The sequence below is a fragment of the Schistosoma haematobium genome, chromosome ZW (assembly GCF_000699445.3).
Source record: "Schistosoma haematobium chromosome ZW, whole genome shotgun sequence".
Taxonomy (NCBI): Eukaryota; Metazoa; Platyhelminthes; class Trematoda; order Strigeidida; family Schistosomatidae; genus Schistosoma; species Schistosoma haematobium.
The window spans coordinates 32,793,997-32,819,847 of NC_067195.1; the positions used below are offsets into that span (position 1 = coordinate 32,793,997).

The following is a 25,851-nucleotide window of genomic DNA, read 5'->3' on the forward strand; positions in this document are numbered from 1 at the left end:
GTTACGATAGTCACGCGGACCCCAACCAAGTAGTCTGCATCTACCAACATGGCTCAGACTAGAAGTTAGTGACTTCAAGCACTGATGCCACGTTTTGGTTTGGCCGCCCCTAACTTTCTTCCAACCATTCCCGACACTAGCTAGTATTGCGTGTCGTGGTAATCGGTGTTCAGGCATACGTAACACGTGGCCCAACCATCTCAGTCGATGAAGATTCATAACCTCATCAACTGATTTACCATCATTCCCTAATACCACGCGTCTAACCTCACTATTACTTACCCGGTGATCCCAGCAGACGCCAGCAATATTTCTAAGGCATCTGTGGTCAAATACTAATAGCTTACGAGTGTCTTCTACTCTTAATGGCCATGTTTCGCTGCCGTAAATTAAAACAGAACGGGGTAGTCATTTTCGTATCGAGTATTTGAAAATGGTGGTTGTTTATTTGGTGCTAGTGTTTGATTCCAGTTCATATGGAGTTGCTTCAAGTATTTATAAGGCACCACTATGCGAAAAACCTTATTCTTACGATCTGTTTACAAGAAATTATATACTTTGCCACACGTTATTTCAATATCATATCTCTTTGACGTCCGTTAATCATTCGTCTCCTAATGTATTTTGAGGCCTATTGCTGCAGAGGCGGCTGCTAAACTGGCTGTCTTCATCCGCATTTGTTGCTGTGTAAGGGATAGAAAATCTAGAAGTTCCACGACGTCTAGATTATTTAGTTGCGTCCGAGGTTTCCGTGATTCTGTTGAGATGCGGAAATCTTCATAATCCAATCAAACACCGGAAGAAAGAAAAGCCGAGAACAAGCAATCAGCCTTGTCTAACACTGGTCTCCACTTGCAATGAATCTGTGAGTTGTCTTAAATGCATCACTTAGTACTTTAGTCCGTATGGTGGTGATCTTGTCAAATACTCCATAATGTCGAAGAGGGATGCATAACGTTTTCCTATCGGTGCTGTTCATTCATCTTAGTTAAGGAAGATGAAGTGACGAGTTCCATCCAATTGATTGCTCAACGATGATCCGTAGTTTAGATGGTGGTTGGAGGTAGTCAACAGGCAACCCTGGACCCGGGTTTCGTGCCACTTGGCACTCGTCAGCAAGGTGTACCTGTAATCTTGAGGGAACTGGTGCTCCCTGGCGGATTCGATCTCGTGTCACATAGCTTCACAGTCAGAGACGTTACTACTGAGCTATCCGAGCCGCGACTGACCTCCTGTAGGACTGAAATGTAATCACAATTGATTGATCACTGGGTGGTGATCAAGTCAGTCAGTCAGTAACAACGTAGAACTTCGTACGTACGTACATCAGTTCGAGTTGCCACACCACATTAGCACAGAGATGCAGTTGTCGATTCAAATCCCATAGTGGTAGACGTAATAAGAGTATAAGCAGTAATCGGGAAGATTAGGGTTTGAAGATGTTACTCAAGTAGTATAATCCAGTGAAATAAATTTGGAAAGAGGAAAAAATGGGACATGAAGAATTCAGAAGATTAGAATTTGGGAGAACACAGAGAGTGGATGCACCTGCGCCATTGCAAACGATTTTGAGCCATGTCATTCAGGGTCTCCAACCATCGGTTGCTATCGTCTCGCGGTCCCCAACCAGGTAGTCTACACCTACCAACATGACTCAGTCCACTTGTCAGTGACTTCATGGAGTTGTGCCATGTTTTGGTTTGGCCGCCCCTAGCTTTCTTCCAACCTACTCCTATACCACTGAACATAGCACGTCGAGGTAGTCGGTCGTTGGGCATACGTAACACATGTCCCAGCCATCTCAACTGATGAAGTTTCACTACTTCATCAATTGATTTGCCATCCTTACCTAGTACCCGTTTCCTAACAACTGAGTTACTTATTCGATGGTCTCAGGATATACGGGCAATGTTTCGAAGACACCTATGATCAAATACTAGTGACCTACGAATATCCTCTACTCTTACTGGCCATGTTTCACTGCCATAAATTTGGACGGAACGAACTGCTATGCAGTAAACACGTCCTTTGGTTGATAGACGGATATCTCGCCTACGCCATAAATGACGCAAGTTGGCAAAAGCTAGTCGAGTCTTCTGTATCTGTGCTGAGATTTCGTCACACACCAGACCACAAGGGCTGATGAGACTTCCAAGATAAGTGGAGCAGTCGACACACTCAACCACTTCACTCCCTATCACTAGTTCCGGTGTCGATGTAACCCAATCCTGAAGCAACATTTTGCATTTCGAGGGGGAGAATCGCATCCCGAACATGCTTGCATTGTTGCTTAGAGTGGTCAGAAGACTCTGCACTTTGCCAGCGTCTTCACCAAATAAAACTATGTCATCAGCATATTCTAAGTCAACAAGTGAATCTCCTGGTAGAAGTTCAACCCCTGGAAATTTAGATGAGGAGAGTGTTATCTCTAAAAGTACGTCGACCACAAAGTTAAACAAGAATGGGGAGAGTGGACAGCCCTGACGAACACCACTTGAGGTAATCAATTCTGATGACTGTTCGCCATAAGCTCTCACTCTACCAGTTGTGTTCGAGTAGAGAGCCTTTACAAGGTTAATGTACTTCTTTGGTACTCCTTTCAGTGACAAACACTGCCATAGAACCTCACTATGGGCAGAGTCGAATGCCGCCTTAAGGTCGAGAAATACTACCATTGTGGGGCGTCTGAATGTGTGTCTGTGTTCTAGAACCTGACGTAGTGTGAGTATCTGGTCTATACAACCACTATATATTGAGATTTAGCTCAGTGGTAACGTCTCTGACTGTGAAGCTGGGTGACACGAGATCGAATCCGCCAGGGAGCACCAGTTCCCTCAAGATTACAGGTACACCTTGCTGACGAGTGCCAAGTGGCACGAAACCCGGGTCCAGGGTTGCCTGTTGACTACCTCCAACCACAATCTAAATCTCAATATATAGTGCCTGCAGTGTCGAGTCACCTAGACTGGTGGCCACATTGCAACATGATCGATAGCATTTGATCTGCACTAATAAGGACTAGACAAGCATGCCATTGATCACCACCCAGTGATCAATCAATTGTGATGATTCGTAGTGTCGCGATTTGGCCTGTGTACAGCCGACAATTACGGAATGGAGCCTGTTGATCTTGAAGCTGAATCTTTCATCTGGTTTAGCGATACTCTGTTGAAAACTTTTCCTGGTACTGGTAGTAGTGTGATACCTCTGTAGTTCTCACATTTGTTCAGATCTTTCTTTGGTATCTTGATGCGGTATTCTTTCCGGTCTGCCAGCAATTGTTCTTACTCCCAAATCTCTGAATAGAACGTGGAGCATCTTTACAGTTGCTTTTATGTCTGAATTCAGTACTTCAGCTGATATGTTTTCAGGTCTTGCTGCTTTCCCACTTTTGATTTGTCTTATGGCCATGCTGATTTCTTCGATAATTGGTGGAGTGACAGCTATAGGAATATCTATGTATACCGCTTTAATGTCCGGAGAATTCAGTGGGGCTGGTCTACTCAAGAGTTCTTCGGAGTGTTCAACCCACCTGTTCCTCTGTTCTTGAATCTGTGATTTCCTGCCTTGTTCGTCTTTAATTGGTCTCTCTGGTTTACTATAATTTTCCGCTAGTTTATTCGTTGTGTCATATTTCCTTCTCTTGCAGCTTTTACTGCTATCGTTGCTAGGTCTTCAACGTATTTCTGCTTGTCGGCTTTGATACTCTTCTTCACTTGCTCGTTTGCTTCTGTGTCTCCAGCATTTGCCTTGACTGTCGTTGATCTTGTACTCCATAGAAATGATGGGTTGGTGATATTTCCGGGCACACATATTATCAGGATTTTTCGCAATTCCTAACTCCAGTACAGGAGAACGATTTTGGAAGGCGAGAACTAATGCTGCGATAAAAAACTAGGTCAGCCCCTTTATGATATAACTAACGTTACGGCATAAGGAATGAAAACCTGCTACAAAACTTTAGCTCCGAAGAGAAAGATATTAAAACGCACGTCTCATTCTAGAAACATGGGGATGAAGACACTTGAGACTAGATACGCTTGTCAATTAAGTAATTTCGTACTCTAAATTAGTCATACCTTGTGTCGTATGTCCTTACTACACGGGTACCAAAAGCCACATAAAAATACTATAACAATGGTGAAGAAATATTCCAACGTCTATTGTATCTATCAACAGTGAAATAGTAGCAAGACCGGGAATGAGATTTGACTGAGCACGTAGTCCTGAATAGGACTATTGAAGAAATGAGTTATGGCCCCAGCAAACGATTTTCAGGTGTCATACACTGATGTGTGGGCTAGGAAGCTAGTGATCGGTCTTTTACCTTGTCGAACTAGTAAGTAGTCTGACATATTAGGTGCGCTATGTATTTTCCTACCCTTTGGTACTATTGTTGGCGTGGAAATATACTCATGTTCTTGTTAGGTTGGCCATGTCTTCTTGATCCAAGTTGTGTTGAAATCCTGTAGAATAGACTGGCAAGGTATCTAGTGTAGATATTCATCTAAGACAAATTAGTGTTCTATTGGTATAAAGGAGGAAACCGAGCCTTATTTCATACACCAATAAATAATTTATTCTAAAGATCTGATGAGCTATAATGAACAAGTACATACACAAGTGAAGGACACATGAAACTGACGAAAGTGGTAACAATTCACCGGAAACAGTTTTGGAGAAATTTTGAGGATGTTTGGTTTATTTTGGCTTTTTGTATCCGTTCGTCGTACCAGCGTTACTTTTACGTTTACGATCAGATGCACTGTTTGATACCTTTTTGTGATTGCTGTTGGGAGTCGACGTGGATGACTACAAGGAAAAGAGTGAGAACAGTAACCGACGCATGAGACAAGCATACACCAAAACATTTACTTACAGGTGAAAATGTACATAGGTAAAAGTTCGTAAACAATAATTTGAATAAATGTGAAATCACCAATAGGATTGTCGTATGCTTTTTCTGTTATTTTACCTATTAAGAATAAGTTTGAGCAGATGCATTGTCTAGATGAATAAGGCTCGTATACAAATAGCAAACTATACGCATTTCATAAATCTGAAGCTCTAAGTACGCAAAATACTAAGAAAATTTGTACTTCCAAACGTTAACATCACTATCATGAAGTTACAGACATCATTTGATTTAATCAAGTCTTAAAACAATGGATCGACATTACGATAAGTTGCTGGCGCACTAATTAATAATAGTCACTGGCGTATCTTGTACTTATCCTGGAACGAAATCTCTTTACTTATCACTTGTTAGTAGCCTCTGGAATTTAAAGACAGGATTTCAATCGCATATGCGCTCAAACATCAAAATAAGAAAAAACGAAGATTTTGACAAGAGAGCTTACCATTTTCAGAAGTAAAAATAGTGATAGAATTCTGTTTATACAGTGACGAGTATGAACCTGAGCACATGAAAGTAATCTAAGCGAGAGTAACTAACTAGATAACAACAAATGCCAGTGTGGTAATATGAGTTAAAAGTTATTGAGGACTTGTTCATCAAAACTACACAATCTATTAATATGTATTATAGACCAGATGATTCGAGTTCATCTTTGTAACTAAATAGAATAAAAAAATTGTCAAATAATAAGCTTCCATTGACAGTACTTACATTACTTTTTGATGGAACACAGCTGAAAAAGTTGTCTATTCGACCTTGAGTAGTTGTATTTCTGGCTTTTAATAACTTTTTCGCTCCATTTCTTATACGTTCTTCACTTTTAATAGTCAGATGAACAAATAAAAAAGAAAATGCGGAGTTGCGTACATATACAAAAAACGAAACCACAACGATGAACTATACAATGATGTCGAGTATGTTTAATGAAATCTGTAAAAGTATATTGTGGCGACGAAGCAATCAGATTCGGAGTTGTGGGAGAAAACCAAAAATCACTGACGAAGAGTTTGTGTTTTATACTAAGATTTAGTTGCCGAGATGCTTAACATCGATAAACATGGAAAGCCTAATGAATAGGGACTATGATTTATAATTTTTTAAAGATAACTTAAATGTTCCCGATACCTAAAACCAAGAACTTCAAATGTCTTCATTTATATGGCACCACAGGGCAGTCGCATTCTCTTATATTTACTACTAACTGATAACCCTAAGCCTTCAACTCCAGCTTAACTCTTAAGCATGACCTAACTCCTAGGCCTTAAATCAAAATATTAATCGTAAATCCTAACCAGGACTCATAAAGTTTTTCGGTTTCAATATAATAAACTATTTACTTGTATTACATGCATTCTTATTGACTAAGGATTTAACATTTCAGCGTAATTTGGGGGTTGCTGAAAGTCATCAGTAAAGCATACTCTTGCAAAACTTCCAAGTGTTTTACTTGCATATAGATACAAGGAAGGAATTAGGTAGCTTTCATGCTTTTCTAAATCAGCATCGCTTTCACCATTGGCTGAAAACGTTTCAAAACCACTGCATTTTTACTAAATAATAATAAGTTTTTGACGAACTGTCGACTAGGCAGTTGTATATCTGAATCTGATTGCTTCTTAGTGATTATCTACCTCATAATTTAGACAGGTTACTGTGCTTTGTATAGTGACTCCCAATTCGTTCAATAAATTACATATAGTTGTAAGAAACTACAACAAAAGTTGAATTACAATAGTACACTTTTGAGATTAAACGAATAACCCAGCAGATGCCAGCAATATTTCTAAGGCATCTGTGGTCAAATACTAATAGCTTACGAGTGTCTTCTACTCTTAATGGCCATGTTTCGCTGCCGTAAATTAAAACAGAACGGACTGCCGCGCAGTATACCCGTCCTTTTATTGATAGACGGATATCTCGCCTTCGCCAAAGGTGACGCAAGTTGGCAAAAGCCAAGCGAACTTTTCGAATCCGTGCTGAGATTTCGTCAGACACCAACCCATTAGGGCTGATCAGACTTCCAAGATAAGTGAAGTTGCCAACGCGTTCGACTACTTCACTCCCTATCCTTAGTTCAGGTGTTGACGCAGACCAGTCCTGAAGCAACAACTTGCATTTAGAGGGAGAGAGGCGCATTCCAAACATTCTGGCATTGTTGCTTAGTACCACCAAAAGACTCTGCATTTTGTCAGCGTGACTTCATATCTTTCTTTCTACGAACCAATTCTTTCTTCTTGTACTATATCTCTATATGCAATCTTTCTCTTATATACTACCACCTTTGACCTAACCACTGCTATGAACCCGGTGTTCATCTTGTTGTGCTGATGCGGTATGGCAACCTGGACCGATGCACATATGTGCCTGGTCCTACGTTGTAGCTGACTGACTGACTGACTGACACAATCTATCTAAATTAAGCTATCAGAGATGTATTGCTTGGAAACCAGATAACTGAAAAGATCGCAAGTGGTAATCGTGATAAAATCAGTCAATCAGTTACCACGCAGTACCAAGCACATATATTCAAGTTGCCACACCTAATTCGCACAACAAGATGACACACCAAATTCATAGAACTAGTCACTTCAATAGTAGTAATATATAAAAGATTGTGTATAAGGATATAGTACAGGAGGAAAGAATTAGGTCGTAGAAAGAAAGATATAAAGCAATTTTAACCTCGTAGTTTGAGCGAAGACAAAGAGTGTATACACTTACACCATTGTGATCGATTCTGAGCCATGTCACCAAGAGTCTCCAACCATTGGTTACGATAGTCACGCGGACCCCAACCAAGTAGTCTGCATCTACCAACATGGCTCAGACTAGAAGTTAGTGACTTCAAGCACTGATGCCACGTTTTGGTTTGGCCGCCCCTAACTTTCTTCCAACCATTCCCGACACTAGCTAGTATTGCGTGTCGTGGTAATCGGTGTTCAGGCATACGTAACACGTGGCCCAACCATCTCAGTCGGTAAAGATTCACAAGCTCACCAACTGACTTATCATCATTCCCTAATACTCTGCGTCTAACCTCACTATTACTTACCTGGTGATCCCAGCAGATGCGAGCGATATTTCTAAGACATCTGTGGTTAAATACTAGCTTTCGAGTATCTTTTACTCTTAATGGCCACAGAACGAACTACTGCGCAGTATACTCGTCTCTTAACTGATAGACAATATCTCGCCTTCGCCATAGGTGACGTAAGTTGGCAAAAGCCAGACGAGACTTTTGAATCCGAAGAGATTTCGTCAGAAAATAAAATAAAAAGTTTCGAATGTTTAGCAGTACTCACTTGAACCCATGTTTGTGGCATAGAAACTCTACCAAACCTTCTTCATCTGGTTCATTCCATTTAAGCTAAATGAAGAAACCATAGTGAAACAGTCAGTAGAAATCCTCTACTTTATTTATTGCACTATAGAGACAAATACAGCTTTTCAGTGTAAAAGTCTATTTTTCCAATAAACTATCGGTAACATTCCACTTTAAGGTTCGTTATTTAGACATAAGGAACGTTATTGAGTAATCAGTGAAAAATAATCTGAAGTGATGAATAAGTAAGCTTATTATTAAATGTTATTCACAAGTTGGAGAGTGATTGATATGAAACCCCATTGTAATAGTCTATCCACAGAACAAACTTCTTGTAATGAGGTTACTCAGAGAAATGAGGCACATGCCAAACGAAAATTGAACTTATGACTTGAATAACTGTAATATTATTTCAAAAATTGCAGTCAAAATATTTGTTTTTATTTGAGAATACATTTGTCCAGCGACCTGTAGATAGGTTTGAACTTATTTGATCTACTTTGTGTCAGCTTTTGAATACAAGCAAAAAAGTACAGAGCCTATAACATTAAGATTGATATCAAGTTAACAAAAAGTCAGCGAATTCAACAATAAAATGTGTAACTCTTCCTCTCTCTTTCTACTATATGAACCTAAGAAAATGCTCAACTCCGTAGATTGACAGGCTTTATAGCAATATCTGTCATTGAAAAACGCACCAAAGAAGTACGTCAACTTTGTACAGACTCTCTAATCAGACACTACTAGTCAATTCAGGATTGATAGCATCAAGTGTTCGCCGAGGTCGTCCGTTTCCCCACTTTTTAACCAACTTTGCCATAGATATCCTTTCAGAGATAACACTTTTCTCATTAACCACTTTACTTATCTTAAAAGTCTCGTCAGCTTTGGTGGGATTGAGTGGGACGAAATCTGGACATGGATTTAAGAAGCTCGCTTGAATTTCACTAACTTACGTCACCTGTCCATCTCCCAACCAAAAGATGAGTATACTTTGCAGAAATTCCTTTCGTTCTACTTTGTGGTTGTGAAACATGGCTTTTAAAAATGAAAGACATTCGTAGGTAACTAGAATGTTGTCATAGATGCCTTCATGTATTTTGGGACCATTAAGTGTGAAATGCTGACGTTAGACACACCATATTAGATGTAGATGGCAAATCATTTGATATGCACAGTGATTCGTGGTCGCCTGAGATGGCTGGGACATGTATTACGTATCCTCAATCACGCTCTTACTTCAATGTAATCAGTCAGTCATCCACAATGTATGACCAGGCACATATATACATCGGTCCGAGTTGCCATACCTCATTAGCACAAGATGAACACTAAATTCATAGAAGCAGTTACTTCAATAATGCTTCGACACAAGATGATAGTTGATGTGAGCGGTTAGAAGAAGGCTAGGGACGGCCTAACCAAGGCATAGAATCAGTCCATGTAATCACTAACTGTTGGATTGAGATACATGGGTGAGAGTAGACTATTTGGTTGGGGTCAGTGCGATCATCTTGATTAATGGCTATACTGACTGATTTCCTAGTATTTGTAAGAATTTAATTTCAAAAAATGTGGTCGTTTAAAATTTAGAGATGAGATCATTAATTTGTTTCTATCATACTAGGACTATCACACTGGGACACTTAGGGGTTAGTTAAAATTAACATATTCAACCAGCACATACGTATACATGTTTATTGGTAGACTGGTTACTAGTATACCATCAATAGCATCGAACATGCAAAGATAAAATGACTAAAAAATATCTTGCTGTTATGTCTACAAATTATTTGCTTATAATGCATTAGTTCGTAGAAAAGTACACCTACAAACAATTGAGGTTAAACAATAGTCTCTAAGGCACAACACAGAACGGATGGATGGTTAAATGTGGACTATGTAGGGATAAATTTAATTTGCTTTGGTGAAGAAATATAGATGTAAAAAATCTAATTGGTGACATACTTCAATTGATGAAGGGTCTGTCACCTCGGGATTCAAGAAAAGCTTTTTCGCATCTTCGTAAGGCCAATCGTCTGGGACAGGATATTTAGATTTATCGATATTCTTCAAAACACAATCAATCGACTGATACTTATGCAACAAATCTAACGCTTTCTTAGGACCGATTCCTCGTATTGTATCAACGTAGTCACAACCAAGTAATATGCACAAATCTATAAATTGATCCATAGTTAAACCAAGACCTTCAAGAACTGACGTCAGGTTGAACTCTTGAATGGCCATTTTTCTATATAAAGAAATTAATAAACATTTTGTGAATATCACATGCTATTCGCATAAAGATCTATCTCAATTAGTTTGTACACTACACAAAAAGATGATGGCATAAGATATTCCCGGATTATCTGAAGGAATCTAAATATTAGGAAAATCCGATGATTAAGTGTTCCACGTTCTTATGGTTAACTATAAAGGTATGAATTCAATGAAGGTATTGTATTTATTGAGAGAAGACAGACGATGTGAGAATTTCGGAGAAGATCTTCTAATAGCAACAACTTGCGGATCTAGTACAATTTCTGCCTCATTATATGTAAATTTAAATTCAATTACGTTGCATTTAATTATGGGAAACACATATGTAGATGGGCGAAACAGTTAGTAAACACTAGTTGAAGCGAATAGCCCCATACACAGCAATACGCGAACCAGGTAACATTTGGTACTTATCAGGCTAACAGATTAACAAACTCATAAGGCTAGCATCACTCTTATATTTATCACCTCAAATTATGTCTACGGACCAGTCACGAAAAAACGCGGAAGTTATCTTAAACTCGGACAACGAATTTCCTAATACTTTACATCAAGCTCGTTTACTAATCGACAAATAAAGAACCCAAGAAGTGATGTTAGAATTAACTAAAGAAAATGCTATATACTAGTGAATAGTAATCTGAACTGGGTTTGGTAATCCACTAAGTTCAAAACAGTTATGACGTTAATATAATTACTCATTTTTCAGTTTAATATCCGTGAAGTGGAAGAACATACCGCACTGCAGCCAGGTAGTAGCAGCTAACAGCTTCAATATTTAAGGATTGATTTACGAGCTCATTATTAAGTGAACGATTGTTAAAGTATGTTAACTGAGAGGTGATAATGTTAACAATCATAATAAATATAACATTTGAAAGCGAAATTCGGTTTCGTTGGTTGTTGTATTTTGGAACAGTAATCAACAGTAGAAAAATACCCAGAAAATTTAGAAACCAACTTAAGGTCTTCACATTACTTATCGTAAATCGTAGGACAGGTCAGAATAACGATATACTGAATATGCACTAAATCTGTACAATGAGAATTATTGGTCACTAGTGCATTAACAACAAAACAAAATCATTCACTCAACATATGGTTGTAAAGTGAAGGATGGGATATCTTTGACAATCAAAATATGAGTCTGAATAGGTCTAAAATGAAGTAATTACCTGGCTTCACTGAATGTCAAATGTCGTAGCAGAACTGGAGTACCAAATGCCAATGCATCCATATCTTCAGTCCCTACAGCATAAACTTTTCCTGACTTCGCCAATACTGCACATTGCGCTTCTGCTTCTCCAGGTGCCTGAAACACCCAAATTAGCGATGTAAAATCAAGGGATAAGGGGGAAGTAAACAAGTGTATATTCTTGTCATATTAGCTATTTGTTTTCGACAGTCACATTAAGTAAAAGAGCACGGATGATCTGACTTTAAGTGAGCGAACCACGACTTCACAACCGTTTTTAACCAGTTGCTTAAAAGTTAGCAGACAAGTAACACCCGTATCTGTTACGCTGAATATATACTTCAGAGCAATCAGGTGTAACTATGTAACCAATATATATTAGTTAAACTATGAATATCGTCAATTCAAAAGCCTTCAACAAAACTACGTTCATTTGTACATTTTGGAAACCAGAAGTTATCAAATAGTCTAGTCCAAGTGTAAAAGCAATTCTAGATGCAAATTTATTCGATAGGCCTTCAACTTTACTATTCATTTTGGCAATATCTGTGGTACATGATATTCAGTGTAAGAAATAAAAAGCGATTTTACTAGATCTGGATGGAAACAACTCCAACTGTTACATTTATTTACCTCTCACCTAATTAGCTCTCTAATTTTTCTATCAAGGTTACATATATCGAACTGATGATGGATCGATAATCGATATTTTATCATTTCACGGGCTATTTTACGTGGCCTTACTTAAAAAGATTCCTAAATTATCATATCTGGGAGGAAGATATTCGCTAATATAAGTAATAATAAGGATTTCGGTTTACGAGAATAGTCTTTAGGTACACAGTTATTAATTAATACTTCAAAAATAAACTTGATATTTGAAGCAGTTTCTGATGCTTCATATCCCTATTTGAACCCAAATAAGAGTCAACCAAATCTGTTTTTATTTCATGAATACTTTAAAAAATATTCTGGAACAGTGCCACAAAATGGAAATAATAAATAAAAGCACTGGATTTTCTTAATGGAAGGGCCTGTTCTGCAAACCAAATGTTAGTAATTATCGTTACAAAAACACCAAAACCTAATCTTACACTCGTTCCTCAGCAGTACATGTGAAATACAATAAAATGCGTGCAGGATGTCATAATTCTACTGAATGGCTATAATAGACCAACCATAAATATCATATAGTGAAAGGTGAAGACAAGATACCTGATAGAAAAGTGAAAATTCAATCATAAAAGGCTGTGAGAAAAAAGAAAATAATTTATCAACCACCAGCAAAATTTTGCACGTTACTCAAACACACTGAGGTGTGTCCTTACGCAAAATTCCGTTGACCTTTTCTAATTCAATTCCACTGACCTAGAATAGGAAGTAGCCAAATAATACTCGCTAATGCATAATGATCAGTGCACGCATTTTGTATGACTAAAAAGTAAGTTTGGAACGTAGTACTTGACATGAAAGATCTTAGTTTTCTATAATATTCAGTGCTGACAATTCAGCCATATGCATCCATAGCTTGTGTCAGTTCTCCTACTCATAATTCCAAAGCTTTAAACAGTTGGCAGCATTTCCTTTATAAATAAATGATAATGACTGCTCGTGACAACTAATTCTGGATTGTATATGCGAATAAAATATCTGACAGAAATTACAGAAAACTTAAGACTTAATGTTTCGATGTTTAATTAAAATCCACTGTACACTTTTCTATTCACTTAAGTAAAAAATATTAACCCAAAAACCAAACGATGGCATTTAATCACAGTAGTCAGAAAAATTCCTCACAAGGAATACTAATTAATTCGCTGAATCGAAAAGACTAAGATGAAGTACTGAAATCTGACTTCATAGATTACAAGTATATGTACAAGCTTGTCAATGTACGTTCGGAGCATCTGAATATTGTTTCACCTAGTTCAGAAATGACCTGCTGGTTAGAATCGTTGGTTAGCAAATAGTGTTGCTCGAAGCTGAGCACTAAAATACATGCTTAGTTATTTAGCTTCACTATACATTCATGTATTTTTAAGGATATTCAGGGTACAGAAACCCGGAGGAATATGACCCTGACGTTTTAATTCAGATTATTTTTTATTCACAAATATTTTTCTTACCGAATATGAAAGCGAATAACTGGTGTAGGTAACCAGGACATGAGTATTAGTCACTATTTACTCTATTCTTCCTAGGCCAGGTGGAAAAATAACTATTAATAGAGTTGCAGAGATGCCTTGATTATGCTATATACTTAAAAGGAAAATTATTTTAAACGATAAATTGGTCGAAAAGCTTAGGGATTTATTACAAGAACTCACATTAACAAATGGAACACCCATTAAATTAAGAAGCTGTCTGCAATCTTCGTTATGAGCTGGAGTAACCTTAACTAAACGTTTGGAGAATTTCTCAATAGCTTCTAAATCTTCTTCAGCTTCTGCTTTGGCTAATTCTTTAGTTGATTCAATACGTCTGTCAGAGCGTTTGGCTAACTCTCCAGCTTTCATAGAGGGTGGTTTTCCTTCAAAAACATATACAGGTTTGATTCCATTTTCTATCATTCTTATTGTTCTATAAAACATGCCCATCAAATGGCTAAAATATCAGGAAGCAAAAAAGAGAGCACAGTGTCAAATACAGTGCTGAGGCAGTCGCAGTTGGGAACCAATGAACGGAAAATCTAATGAATACAATCTTATAACTTTGAACAGCATGAGTGACCATTAATGTCGCCACGTAGCGTCTATGATATTGTTTTCGCTCTTAAAGTTCTATAATGCTATCTCTTAAAAAAAAATTATTAGCTACCGCCAAGTTTTTTTTAATTTACACTACATCAAAGTAACTCATCACCCAAAGGCCTTTGTACAGTTGAGAGAGGAGAGTAAGAGATCGCTCTCTCTCGAAATGTTCCCACATGGCCAAGTGTATAGAGCTACTGTTAGGGAAGTCCTGCTCACTGACTTCTCGCGTTGCGAGTGTTGCTTACGAAATTGAGAGGACGAAAAGCGAATGTCCGACGCTTAAACTGGGTTGATGGACACGGAGGATCCACCTAGGGGAGTTGGAAAACCGTGATTCCAAACCAATGTTGCGCATAGGCTCCAGGATCCTGAGGTAACAAATGGCGCATGAACCTATTGTTGGTCACCAGATACCACGGAACCGCATCTTTTAATGTCGGTCCACTACTTTGTGGATCAAACCTCTCGGTCAAAGGCTCGGGGAGTGGTCTTCTAAGAGAAGGAAGTCCGCAAGAAACTCCAACTCTTGAGGCGCTACAAACCACTAGGCCCAGATGACCTAACTCCGGCCCCTTTTAAAGATGGTGGTGACTTTCTGGTTACGGAACTGGCTGAGTTGTTTGCAAAGGTCTGGCAGTTAGAGACTGTTCCAACATCATGGAATGAGTCGATAATCGTCCCTATCTTTAAAAAGGGTCCACATCACTTATGCAAAAACTATCGAGGGATAAGTCCACTTCCGATTGCGTCTAAACTATTGGCTTCCGTCATACTTCGTAGATTGTTCAGAACCCGTGGAAGATTGACTCGCGAGTAGGTTGGTTTTCGTTCTGGTCGAAGATGTATTGATCATATCTTCAACCTACGCCAAAGGTTAGAACACCCTCATACTTATTACAGGCCAACAATCGTTGTGTTTCTTGACATCATGGCTATTTTCGATTCGTTGAACAAGACTGTTCTCTGGGACTGTCTATTGAAGAGGCGTGTGCCTGAGAAGTTTATTAACATCTGGAAGGCTCTATATACAAATACCTAGAGCAAAATAAGGGGATACAACAACCTTTCTTTATTGTTTTGTCCACGCAGTGGGGTTTGACAGGGTTGCCCAATGTCACCATTCCTCTTCAACTTTGTCATCGATTATGTTTTGGAAACAGCTCTGATAGATGTACGTAATGCACCTATCTGGACTATTTTGATGTTTTCCTGATGTTAGTTTAGTTGTAAAAGTCGGATTTGTGATGTGTTGGTGGGAGAAGTTTTGTTCCACGACTGTGAAACATGGCTTCTCTGAGTTGAGGATGTAAGACGATTCTGTGTTTGATCAGCGTTGTCTCTGGAAAACTGTTGAAATTCAGTGGCAACACTATGTTAATCATGCGGAGCTTCGGCAACATGTGTTCAGGCACAGAGACAATAATTTGATTAGCGTTACTATCTTGAGACATCGACTTCGGTAGCTCGTCCCAAAGAATTCCATGTCATGCATTATTTGCCAACGCTGGTTGAAAAAAGCGGAGAGGTGGTCAGTGTATGACATGGTGTGGTGTTATGAAAGTTGTATAGGACTGGCTTCTGTTGGTCCCTCACGACTCCCTGATTGGGGTCCTAGAGATAGTGCGACACAGTAGCTTGAGACGTTATCAGACATGGCCAGTGGCGATCCTGTTGTAACTTTCCTTTATTTTCTTCGTAAAAGTCGACGTAACTTCTGTAACTGAAAGAACTCTTTCTGGTTATATTTTTGCTAACTGAACTGTTTCTCCAATTACTATCGTTATTATTTTACCCTCATGCACTAATTTATGTTCGTTGTTGTTCTTTTATTGTACACACTTTACATTCTCTACCTCTTCACAGCCTCATTGTTATTGTGGCACATATGTATTTGGTGCCTCCTTGTACCAATGTTTATGTGTTTAAATAAATAAATAAAAGTAACCCACACGATTTTTGATACTGAAAAAAAGAACCCAGGCAACCGAACAGACAAACGAAATATATATAATCAGAAAAATTAGCCATGTAATCGCATTCTAAATGTCGAACAAACCAATACTTGAGGTGCACATATGAATCGCGAGAAACATTTCAAAGATACTCCGTCTTTAACGTTACAACGCCACAGAGGATTTTCTGACTCATCACTTAGATCATTTTTTGTCATCTACAGATTTGAAACTTAGTGATGGAATATGATGGGTTTTTCTTTCTTGTGGAGTATTCACCACAGTTTTTATAACGTCCTGGTAACAAAAAATTTCAATGAGATCAAAGCTAGTCTAACGCTCTGTCGTATGTATAAGTAACTTTTATTTAAGTTCACTTTTGATTTTCTTGACTTCGAACTTATCTCTAATAGGTTTCTTAGTTGTGATTTTACTACGTCTGTTGAGGTGTAGGCATAATCAGGACATCATGCTTACCACCCTTTAATACTATTTATTGCTGGTGAACTATTTCCTTCGCCCTTAGCTTCCCGTCTCACTTGATAACATTTCTCATCTCTCATGCTTCTAATCTTGTTATGTTTTCCTTTCGATGTGATAACATGATAATGTAGCAGCTTAGATTGAAACACATTTATGTCAGGCACTACTCTGACTTATGATTGATATAATCGGTGTTTGGACATAGAAAAATACATGCATTGCCGACTGATAAGTTCAAGAGTCCATGAAATTTTCACTTTTCTGCTGACGAGATTTAAAGAACGTTTTAAATGGGGGGTAAGATAGCTACGTTCCAAAAATAAGACGCTTCATGTTTACGGGATTATTTGTATAACTCACCTAGTCGACTCTCCTTCTGCATTCATTAGAGTATTCCCTTCTTGTCTAACAGCAATAAGAAACTGGTAAATTGACATAGAAGCGTCAATTGCTACTTTTCTTCCTATAAAAAACTCGGTAACAAGAATGTCTGTAGTTATCCCAACCGAAATATGATTTGATTTCACAGCTTTTGACTGCTTTCTGTGCATTATCACCAATTACCTTGCTCAACTGATGAACTCCCATGTTTATGGCAGATGATCTATAGGCCCGGTTTAATAATCGTGCACACAGAGTCCGTCGGATGGTGAAAAGTGGAACGGGATACAGGAGTAATGATGCAATGAGGTTAGAGTTGATGCTCCGTTAAGAATTAATGTATTGAGCTACACGTCTGAAAAAGACCATTTCACATTATAACTTAGTCTTAAGGTAGATCAGATACATTAAACTCAAAGTATAATGCAATCATAAAATGTTCCAAACCATAAAATAGCACAGAAAAGGATATATAAAAAAGACACATTTCTTAACTAGGAGCCACAATAGCTTAAAATATACAGGCTAGTATAAATGTGGCAACACAGGCACTCAATCGTTACAGATGAAATAGAAATAGATATATCTAGGTGGTGTCATATTTAAATCGGATTTATGTGGACGTCCCCAATATTGACTTATTATTACTAACAAAATACTACAAAAGAAACCACAAACAGTGCCACACAGTCATAACAGCTGTGCCAGACAGATCTGTCACTACGTTGAATAAACAAATACAAAAATTTGTAGAACGAGTCAAACTCGATGCTGTCACCTGTCAGGAAACTAAACAACTTTTGGACGAATAAATGAAATTAGGGATAGCGAGTCTTGGATTTCAGAGTGGAATTCATTCATTCGTATAATTAAATGGCACTTAGACATTATAGCTTATGCCAGTCCTTTATGACAACTCTTTGACTCAAAACCCCGGATTCGAATCCTAGATCCTAATTCTAACCACTCATATTAATTTGAAACTCTCTTTTGATGTTAGTAATTAAATAACTTTAATGCCACTCAAAGGTCATCTATAAATCAGCCTCTCGAAATTTCTTACTGCTATGTACAATGTGTGGTGAAAAGTTGCTAAGCCTGTCTACATCAAGTCACTTATTTCAACGGGTCGTTGGATAACAATAATTAGTTTAGCAGTAAGTTTCGCTATTTATTTTCTACCTGTTACCTGTGACATTTTGGCGATTATGAAATACTTGGTAGTGTGTATCTGACAGGATACTTCACGCTATTGCGCATGCAGTTGTGTGATGAAATGTAGACCGCCGAAACCCCATTTTGAAAGTCGGCAATTAGTGTGTAACGTCAGCTTACAGTAGGGCAATATGCTAACAATAACCTCACACTTTTGACAGAAATTTCAGTGAGCTACATAGCTAGACGACATCACTCAAGCTCTCAACTTTGGGGAAATTTTGACCCATTTTGGGGAAGCCGCTATAGTAAGCTTTGGGGAAATGGAATAAAAACCCCCAAAATTTCCCCAAAGTTGAGAGCTTGGGCAATAAGGACTTTTTTCAAGCGTTCTCACTATCGTCGATTCATTTAATTGTGCTCCTTAATATAATTCGAACGTTTGAACTGACTTTTAATGACAAAGTAAGCTATCGAGTTATTATTTCTAGGATATCCTACAGAAATTGTATTACCTACAGTGTGATGTGCAACTCGATCAGGAACAAATCACCAGAGAAGATACAAATAAGTAGTCTCAGTGGCTAGGTCAAAAGTACGTTGTGTGTCTGGGACGAAGAAATGCGACAAACCGCACAAATTCGAAAAGACGCGCCAGGGATTTCGCGCGAAGTTTTTCAGTCATCAGTATTAAGCATAGGAGGCTTATCAACCTAAATCAATCCTTGCAGTTTTAATAAAGTGAAGGATCAATCTCATTTCGAATATATCAATAGAAAGTGCTGATATTACGAGTTCCGGCAGAGAATTCCAGTAATTCACTACTCTGTGCGAGAAGCGAAACTCCAGGCATAGACGATTTGATCTCGCTTTTCGAACTTTCTTCGAATGTTCTCTCAAATTCTTAGTCCTAGACGGAGGGAGAAAATAAGATATAATAATGCCAGGGTTGTCGTTCAGTACACGATAAGCCAATATTAGATCACTCCGTATTCTACGGCAAAATAACGGAACTAAGTTGAACTGTCTGAGTCTGTCTTCATCATATAAGTCAGAATAACCTTTTACCATTCTAATCCTCTGTGTTGGACTCATTTCAGGATATCCGCCTCATACTTGGAACAAGAACTCGCTGCTTGAATCCCATATTTCAAATGCAGTCTCATGAGAGTCGGATATAATAATATAGATATTTCTTTGTCCAAATACTGAAAAGATCTATGAATGGCCTGTATTACCCTATAGCCTTTTGCAGCAGTAGCCTTACGCTTACTCGTAGTTTCGAGATCTCAGATTAGTATGACTCTTAAATCTTTATAGTCCATTACTTTGGGTAACATGCATCCACGTATTGTTTTGCGATACAAATGTTCATAGTTATTTATTGCATCACCACACTCTTGATAGGATTCATTTGTAATAACCACCTATCCATCTACTCCACCAACCGGTTTAGATCACCCTGTAATACTATTTTATCTGACATATTGTGCACAGGTCTCCAAATATTTACGACAGAGAGTAAAACGGATGGTTTTGACACAGTTGGTAATTCATTTACATAAAGTAAAAAGAGAAGACAACAGAATATTATACCTTGGGAGAAATCCACTTTTTGCAGTTTTCCACACTTCTAGAGCTCCATTTACCCTCGCTATCTGTCTCCTGTCATGAAGAAAGTCACTCATCCAACCGATGACCTTATAATGGATTCCAAGACTTTCCAGTTTTATGTTAAGACCCGAATGGGAGACGTTAGCAAATGCTTTACTTAGATCAACGAAAATTACATCTACAGGAATATTTCTATCACATATTTTTAGATTTAGGTGTATTGTATATCCTTACTGTGTCGTCGGCCCGCTTTCCTAGCCTTTTCTCTTCGAGATTCGTTCACATACTGCACCTCACACTTCCGCGGCACACAAGGTATCTTGTGACTATACTGTTGAAATATTAATGAAAATATCTCAAATATTATTCCGTTAAGTCTAATGCTATCCTTGAATGTGAAATGGTGTCATTTTCCTATTGGTCAATATCCACGGCCGTCCTAACTGTATAAACATACATTTGTCTGTAAAGTATTGTAATTCTTTTCCTGACCCCATAAACAATTTTCATCTAACGGTTCATGTTCTGGTATATTTGAGATTGGGGAACAGTATTGGGGTCATACTGGGATATCTAAAGTTGGTCAATCGGTAGAATTTAGAGTAGCCAACCCGAGGTACACAATATATACACAAAATCGTCCAAGGCTAAACGGCATGGCAGAACCTCTCGAGACATGCTCTACATTACTAGATTAACCAAGCACCCAGCAGTCAGATAATATGTTCATTTAGTCGATTATTTTTGCATATTATAGCGCAATGTTGATTAAAGAATGAGTAAGAGCATCTTTTCGTTCAACCTATTCGAGTTAGCGTCACATCACTTGAGCATTCTACAAAGTACACTGACAAGTCGTGAAGGCATGTGATTTAGTCGTAAAGATTATTATTAACACTTGAAAAGCCATATAAACAACATAAGACTGGTACGCCGAGACTGAATATTTTGGCAACTGAGAACCAAACCCAAAAGTTCACTGGATGAAACATGTCGTCCGTCATTCTAGCTAAGAAGGACATGGTAAATCACGCTTGATTCCGATTGGTTGTTATGTCAGGTAGAGAACCGTAAACAGAAGTTGAGCTTATTTCTAATCAAGTTCACCGACACGCATACATTTGAGTTTTCTGACCTAATGTAGATATGTTGTAATGTAAACAGTAATCTTTTCGTTGCATGGATTGTATTTAGTTTTATAGGGTAATTTTTAATGTTCCCAGTCCAAGCTTTAAATTTCACGATATTCGCTTTTATTTATGAAGCATTATTAGCTGCTCTACAATAAACAAGTCATAAGGTAGCCTGTTGAATATATTTAATTAGAGACTAGGAATGATGTGTAAAGTGTTTTAACAACACGTCTTTTCCAAAAGTTTTGAATCCGTAATTAGCATGTCATACGAAATGATTGATCAATAGGGCATTTCGTAGTTCCAAAGCTAAATGCTTTGCGTGACTATGTCTCAGTTAATTGCATTAGTCAATAGAAATATCAATTCCTTACCGTGAAGCGTTAGATCAGCGACGATCTCTACACGGTTTTTGCTGAAGGAAATTGGGTGAATGTTCATGGTGCTGAGGGTCAACGCTGAATAATGTTATTCAAATCACTCCTGAATCTTTACTAATTGTACGTTTTTGATTTGTTTGTTTGTAGCAGAAACGTTTGAGAATATTTCTCTGTTAATGACTAATCGCTAAAATGTTTATTTGTGGGGACCTCAAGATTCCTGAATTTAAGTGGCTTTCAGTCAAAGTAACAAAACGTTTTAAGAAATTTACGAATGTTTGGGGCTTGAAGAGAGGATTCCTATCGCCCTAGTTCAGAAGAACATTGAGACTGTCCACCTATTTGCTGACTGCTCTGTTAGATTAAACAATGCTTTGAAAAACTACTCATATCCATCACCTTAACCTGGGGATTTATTCATGAAACTAAATGGTTGTCGTTGGCTTTGGAAAGCAAAATGGGTAGTGCTATTTTATATCTTCAAGTCTTTTGATGGTTCAAAGCACGTTCAAAGTTGTTGATCCGGAAACGTCAGAAATTTAATGTATAGTGAAAAATGTGAATGATGACGATGAAACTGTTTTATATGGTTACATTACCACCCATGCTGCAGAAATACGCGTTAACTTTGTGCATAACCTTTATAAGCATATAAAAATGACAATGGAAACCGCTAACAACTATTTAATCATTGTTCGACTTAAAATGCTTCGTCCAGTAACCACTCCTTAATAGTAATATTAGTTGTAAAAGGCTAATAAACGGTTTTAGGAGTGGTTTATATGAAATATATGGACAGTTTGAGTTAAAAAAATATGTAACGTAAGTACTACAAACATAGCAAATTATCCAGCAAGCTAGTAAAACTCGCCTGGATTACTCTTGGAATTCGTCATTATTGCAGGGGTTCATTGTGTGGGTTTATAGTACGTGTTAGTAAAAATTTTGTTCAATGTTTCCATCCAACTTTCTCACTGTGTACTTTAAGTGGCATGTAGTGTCAGTTATTATGTTGATCCCATATACTTTATTCTAACTTTCGGACAGACCAGTCTATTCATTCTACTTGAGCCATATTTTGACCTTGTTAATTATTCGCTTATTAATCTCAGTCGAAGATTCTTCGTTTATTCGTGACGTACCTCTTCTGATGTGTTTCATTTATATTACTCAGTGGATTGTTTAGAAATAAATGGTTTATGTACCTAGTATTAGAACAATAAATGAAACGCCTATACATCGAAAGCAGAAGGTCTGAGGCGTTGGTGGCATAATGCTGTAGACTGCTGCTTTTTTGATAATGTCTTTTTTAAATAAACGCAAGATTTTAGTAGGAACGTATTTAAATTTTTGGCTGCAGCCAAAACTGTGAATATTTTTGACTGAACAGACGTGCCCGTCCAATTTTTTTGGTCACTTGTGCAAAATTCTCGTTCTTACTTGTCGATTCCGCTACCGTTTAGCCAGACAAACGGTCTAACAACACATATGGTGGTTCATGATGTAGATAAGCCGGTTTTAACACATCAATACTTACGGAATCAATGTTTCATTGTTTTCGTATAACGAAATGCTTGGGTTACCTTCAGATAACTTTGAAAGGACCATCGAATGGGGGGCGAAGCGGTGCTTTTATGTCACACCATATCCAGACCTGTAAGCAATTATTCGGATCCTTAGATACATACATCGCTCGTGGTTGTTCATGAGTATTCATTAGTTTAAGTTTGGACATATGGTCCCATTATCAGTTTGGCTATAGTGAATCTCGTGAATCGATCTATACATGTAAAAAGATAATTAAAACCATTCGAACGCGGTAAAGGGCCTACCAAGTCGACATGCACCTGGGCAAAACGCGCATCTGGTTGTGAGAAAACACTGATAAGTAAATTTGTGTGATAATTAACTTCTGACTGTTGACACACCGAACGCTATCTAACCCATTTGTGTAGATCCCTCTGTAAATTTGGCTATACATATCTGGCATTGATTGATCTAGTCGACGCTTTTGAGACCGGATGAGACAAAGAATGAAAGTTATTAAGTATCGATTGTCGCATACTCTTGGGGACGAAGTCCTTGCCTTCCAACCTGTGTCGGGAATGCCTAATGGTTAGGTAGATTGCCGATAATTCACCTCCGAGTATAGAATACATTAATTTTGCTGGAGAGTCTTTTTGTGGAGAAAGCAATCGATTTTCGGGAGTTCTTAGCCATTTGGTTAAGGGTAACGACTACTGCTTTTTCCGAAGCATCCACCATCAGAACAAGTTGGGAAAGGGAATTCGGGAACATCAACGTTGATGCTCAAGGAGGTATATTCCTTAACCTCGAAAGTCAGCTTGAATTCTTTTGGCTTTCCTTTAAGGGAATCTGTCAAAATTTGGATGAATTGTACACGACCGGGTATGAATCTTTGATAAAAGTTAATTAGACTTAGAAAACTTCTTTGTTGTTTTAGAGAACTAGATGTGGGTATTATCTGATGGTGTCTACTTCTTCTTTGACCGCTGCAACCCCTTCTGGTCTTATGGTTTGCTCGAGAAATGCTGGAGTTTGGACACCGACAACACTATTACTTTGATGCGTGTGCATTTCATTTTCATCCAGCCGTTTCAACACTGCTCTCACATGCTGTTCATGTAATTGTAAATCGGGACTGGCAACTGACAAATTGTCTGTATACCCTATTTCAAATGGCATATCTCAAGTTGGGTTATCCATAAATCGTTGAAATGTTTGTGCCACATTCCTCAGGCCGAGTGGCATGCACACAAACTCGAACAATCCAAAAGGTATGGTAATAGCTGTCTTAGTGATATCTCCCTCAGTTACTGGGATATTGTGATATGCTCTGACTAAGTCAATTTTAGTAAATATATATTCATATTTGTAAGCCGTTTGTAAAATCTTAAATATGAGGTGTTGGGTATCTATCTGGTACGGTTTGGCGATTGAGGGATCTATTAACTTTAGTTAAGGATAATCAGGTCTACTTATGTCACAAAGTAAAAAAAATAGTGGGTATGAACAAAACAAAAATCAAATTTGTGTTCAATATCGGGTGTTACGTCCAAGTTTTTGCTCGTTCACGTTATTGAAGTACGGTATATCGACCTATTTGCAATTTACGAACTCAAAAAATAACAATAGAACCGAACTCTAATTTAGATACCAGAGTTTATTCGCAATTTACAGATAGTCGACCCAAATGTCGTTCTAACAACATTAATTATAACAATCACAAAACAAACATTCAATTTTGTAGGTTCCCGGAGTAAAAACTCCCAAATACCAAACCAGTGACAAAGAGAAATCAAAACGTCCTAATATAATTATATAAACAAACAAGTTCAAAAGTTAAGTAAAACAAATACATCCAAAAACACAGTAAAATTATTAATATACTATAAAAAGGTTTTAATCAGTCAAATGTCTTCCGTAACATCGGGCTCACCAGTTTCATGCCGTTAGGTAACCCTCGTTCTATTGATAGAAGAAACCAGACAAGTAGTAAATAGGTCCCTATTTTGCTCGCGGTATAGTGTACAGTGGAGCGGGGACTGCCTGTTCAAACACAAAAGGCGTTACAACATTCGACGTAAGATATTGGGAAATATAATGCCCATACAGAATAAGGAAGTGAATGAATAATTGAACTCTATTGTTTTGACATGTACTTACTTATTTGAGGTCATCTCTTGATTAAATACAAATACGGTTACAGATTGATCCTCTAATGACGATTCACTCCATCTTTTTATATAGCACAAGTGGTCCTCCATGACTATTTACTACCACACTTCAGAAACTTATTTAATACATGTAATTTAGGTATCTCTGTACCATATGATTTGTACTAGCAATTGCTTATTCCCCTTGAATGGACTACATCTGTAACTATAAATGAAAGAGTCGAGTGAAGCTAAGCATTAAATGTAAATTGTGTAACGCCCTCAGTTTTCCGAGGACAAAGTGAAACCAAAGAAATGATAAGATGAAAATTAGATTCTTAAAAAAATTGCATTGCTTTCGGAAGAACTCGCGACTGAAGAAAAACAATAATAAATGTCATCTATGTCTATTAAAAGAGACTCAGACGGAAGTGATATACTCTAAAACTGCTTGTAATCCAGTGGCATCAGGCAATCATCCTATTTTAAGTTTACCGGGCAACAGTGTTAGACAAATGAAACATCGTCAGTCACGTGTTCTATTCAGATTCGATGAGTTTGAGATTGGTTCCACCAGTCTTTAACGACTAGGGGATGTATGGGTG

At 37.9% G+C, this 25,851-nt stretch overlaps 1 protein-coding gene across 2 annotated transcripts; it reads right to left on the bottom strand.

Annotated features, from left to right (window-relative positions):
• Positions 1-2,821: 2,821 nt before the first annotated feature.
• Positions 2,822-19,120, bottom strand: FEN1_1 (Elongation of fatty acids protein 2). 2 transcript variants are annotated; one of them, XM_051211085.1, is made up of 9 exons: positions 18,958-19,120; positions 17,413-17,642; positions 17,267-17,369; positions 14,046-14,322; positions 11,699-11,835; positions 10,209-10,494; positions 8,221-8,285; positions 5,630-5,735; positions 2,822-4,812 (listed from the first exon to the last, which is right to left on the bottom strand). In XM_051211085.1, the coding sequence occupies exons 2-9, from the start codon at positions 17,492-17,494 to the stop codon at positions 4,702-4,704; spliced, it is 1,167 nt and encodes a 388-aa protein (XP_051071120.1). In that variant the 5' UTR covers positions 17,495-17,642; positions 18,958-19,120; the 3' UTR covers positions 2,822-4,701. The 2 variants fall into 2 exon arrangements, with proteins under 2 accessions (XP_051071120.1, XP_051071121.1); XM_051211086.1 differs by having other exon boundaries at positions 4,557-4,812; positions 17,267-17,642.
• Between the last annotated feature and the right edge of the window lie 6,731 nt (positions 19,121-25,851).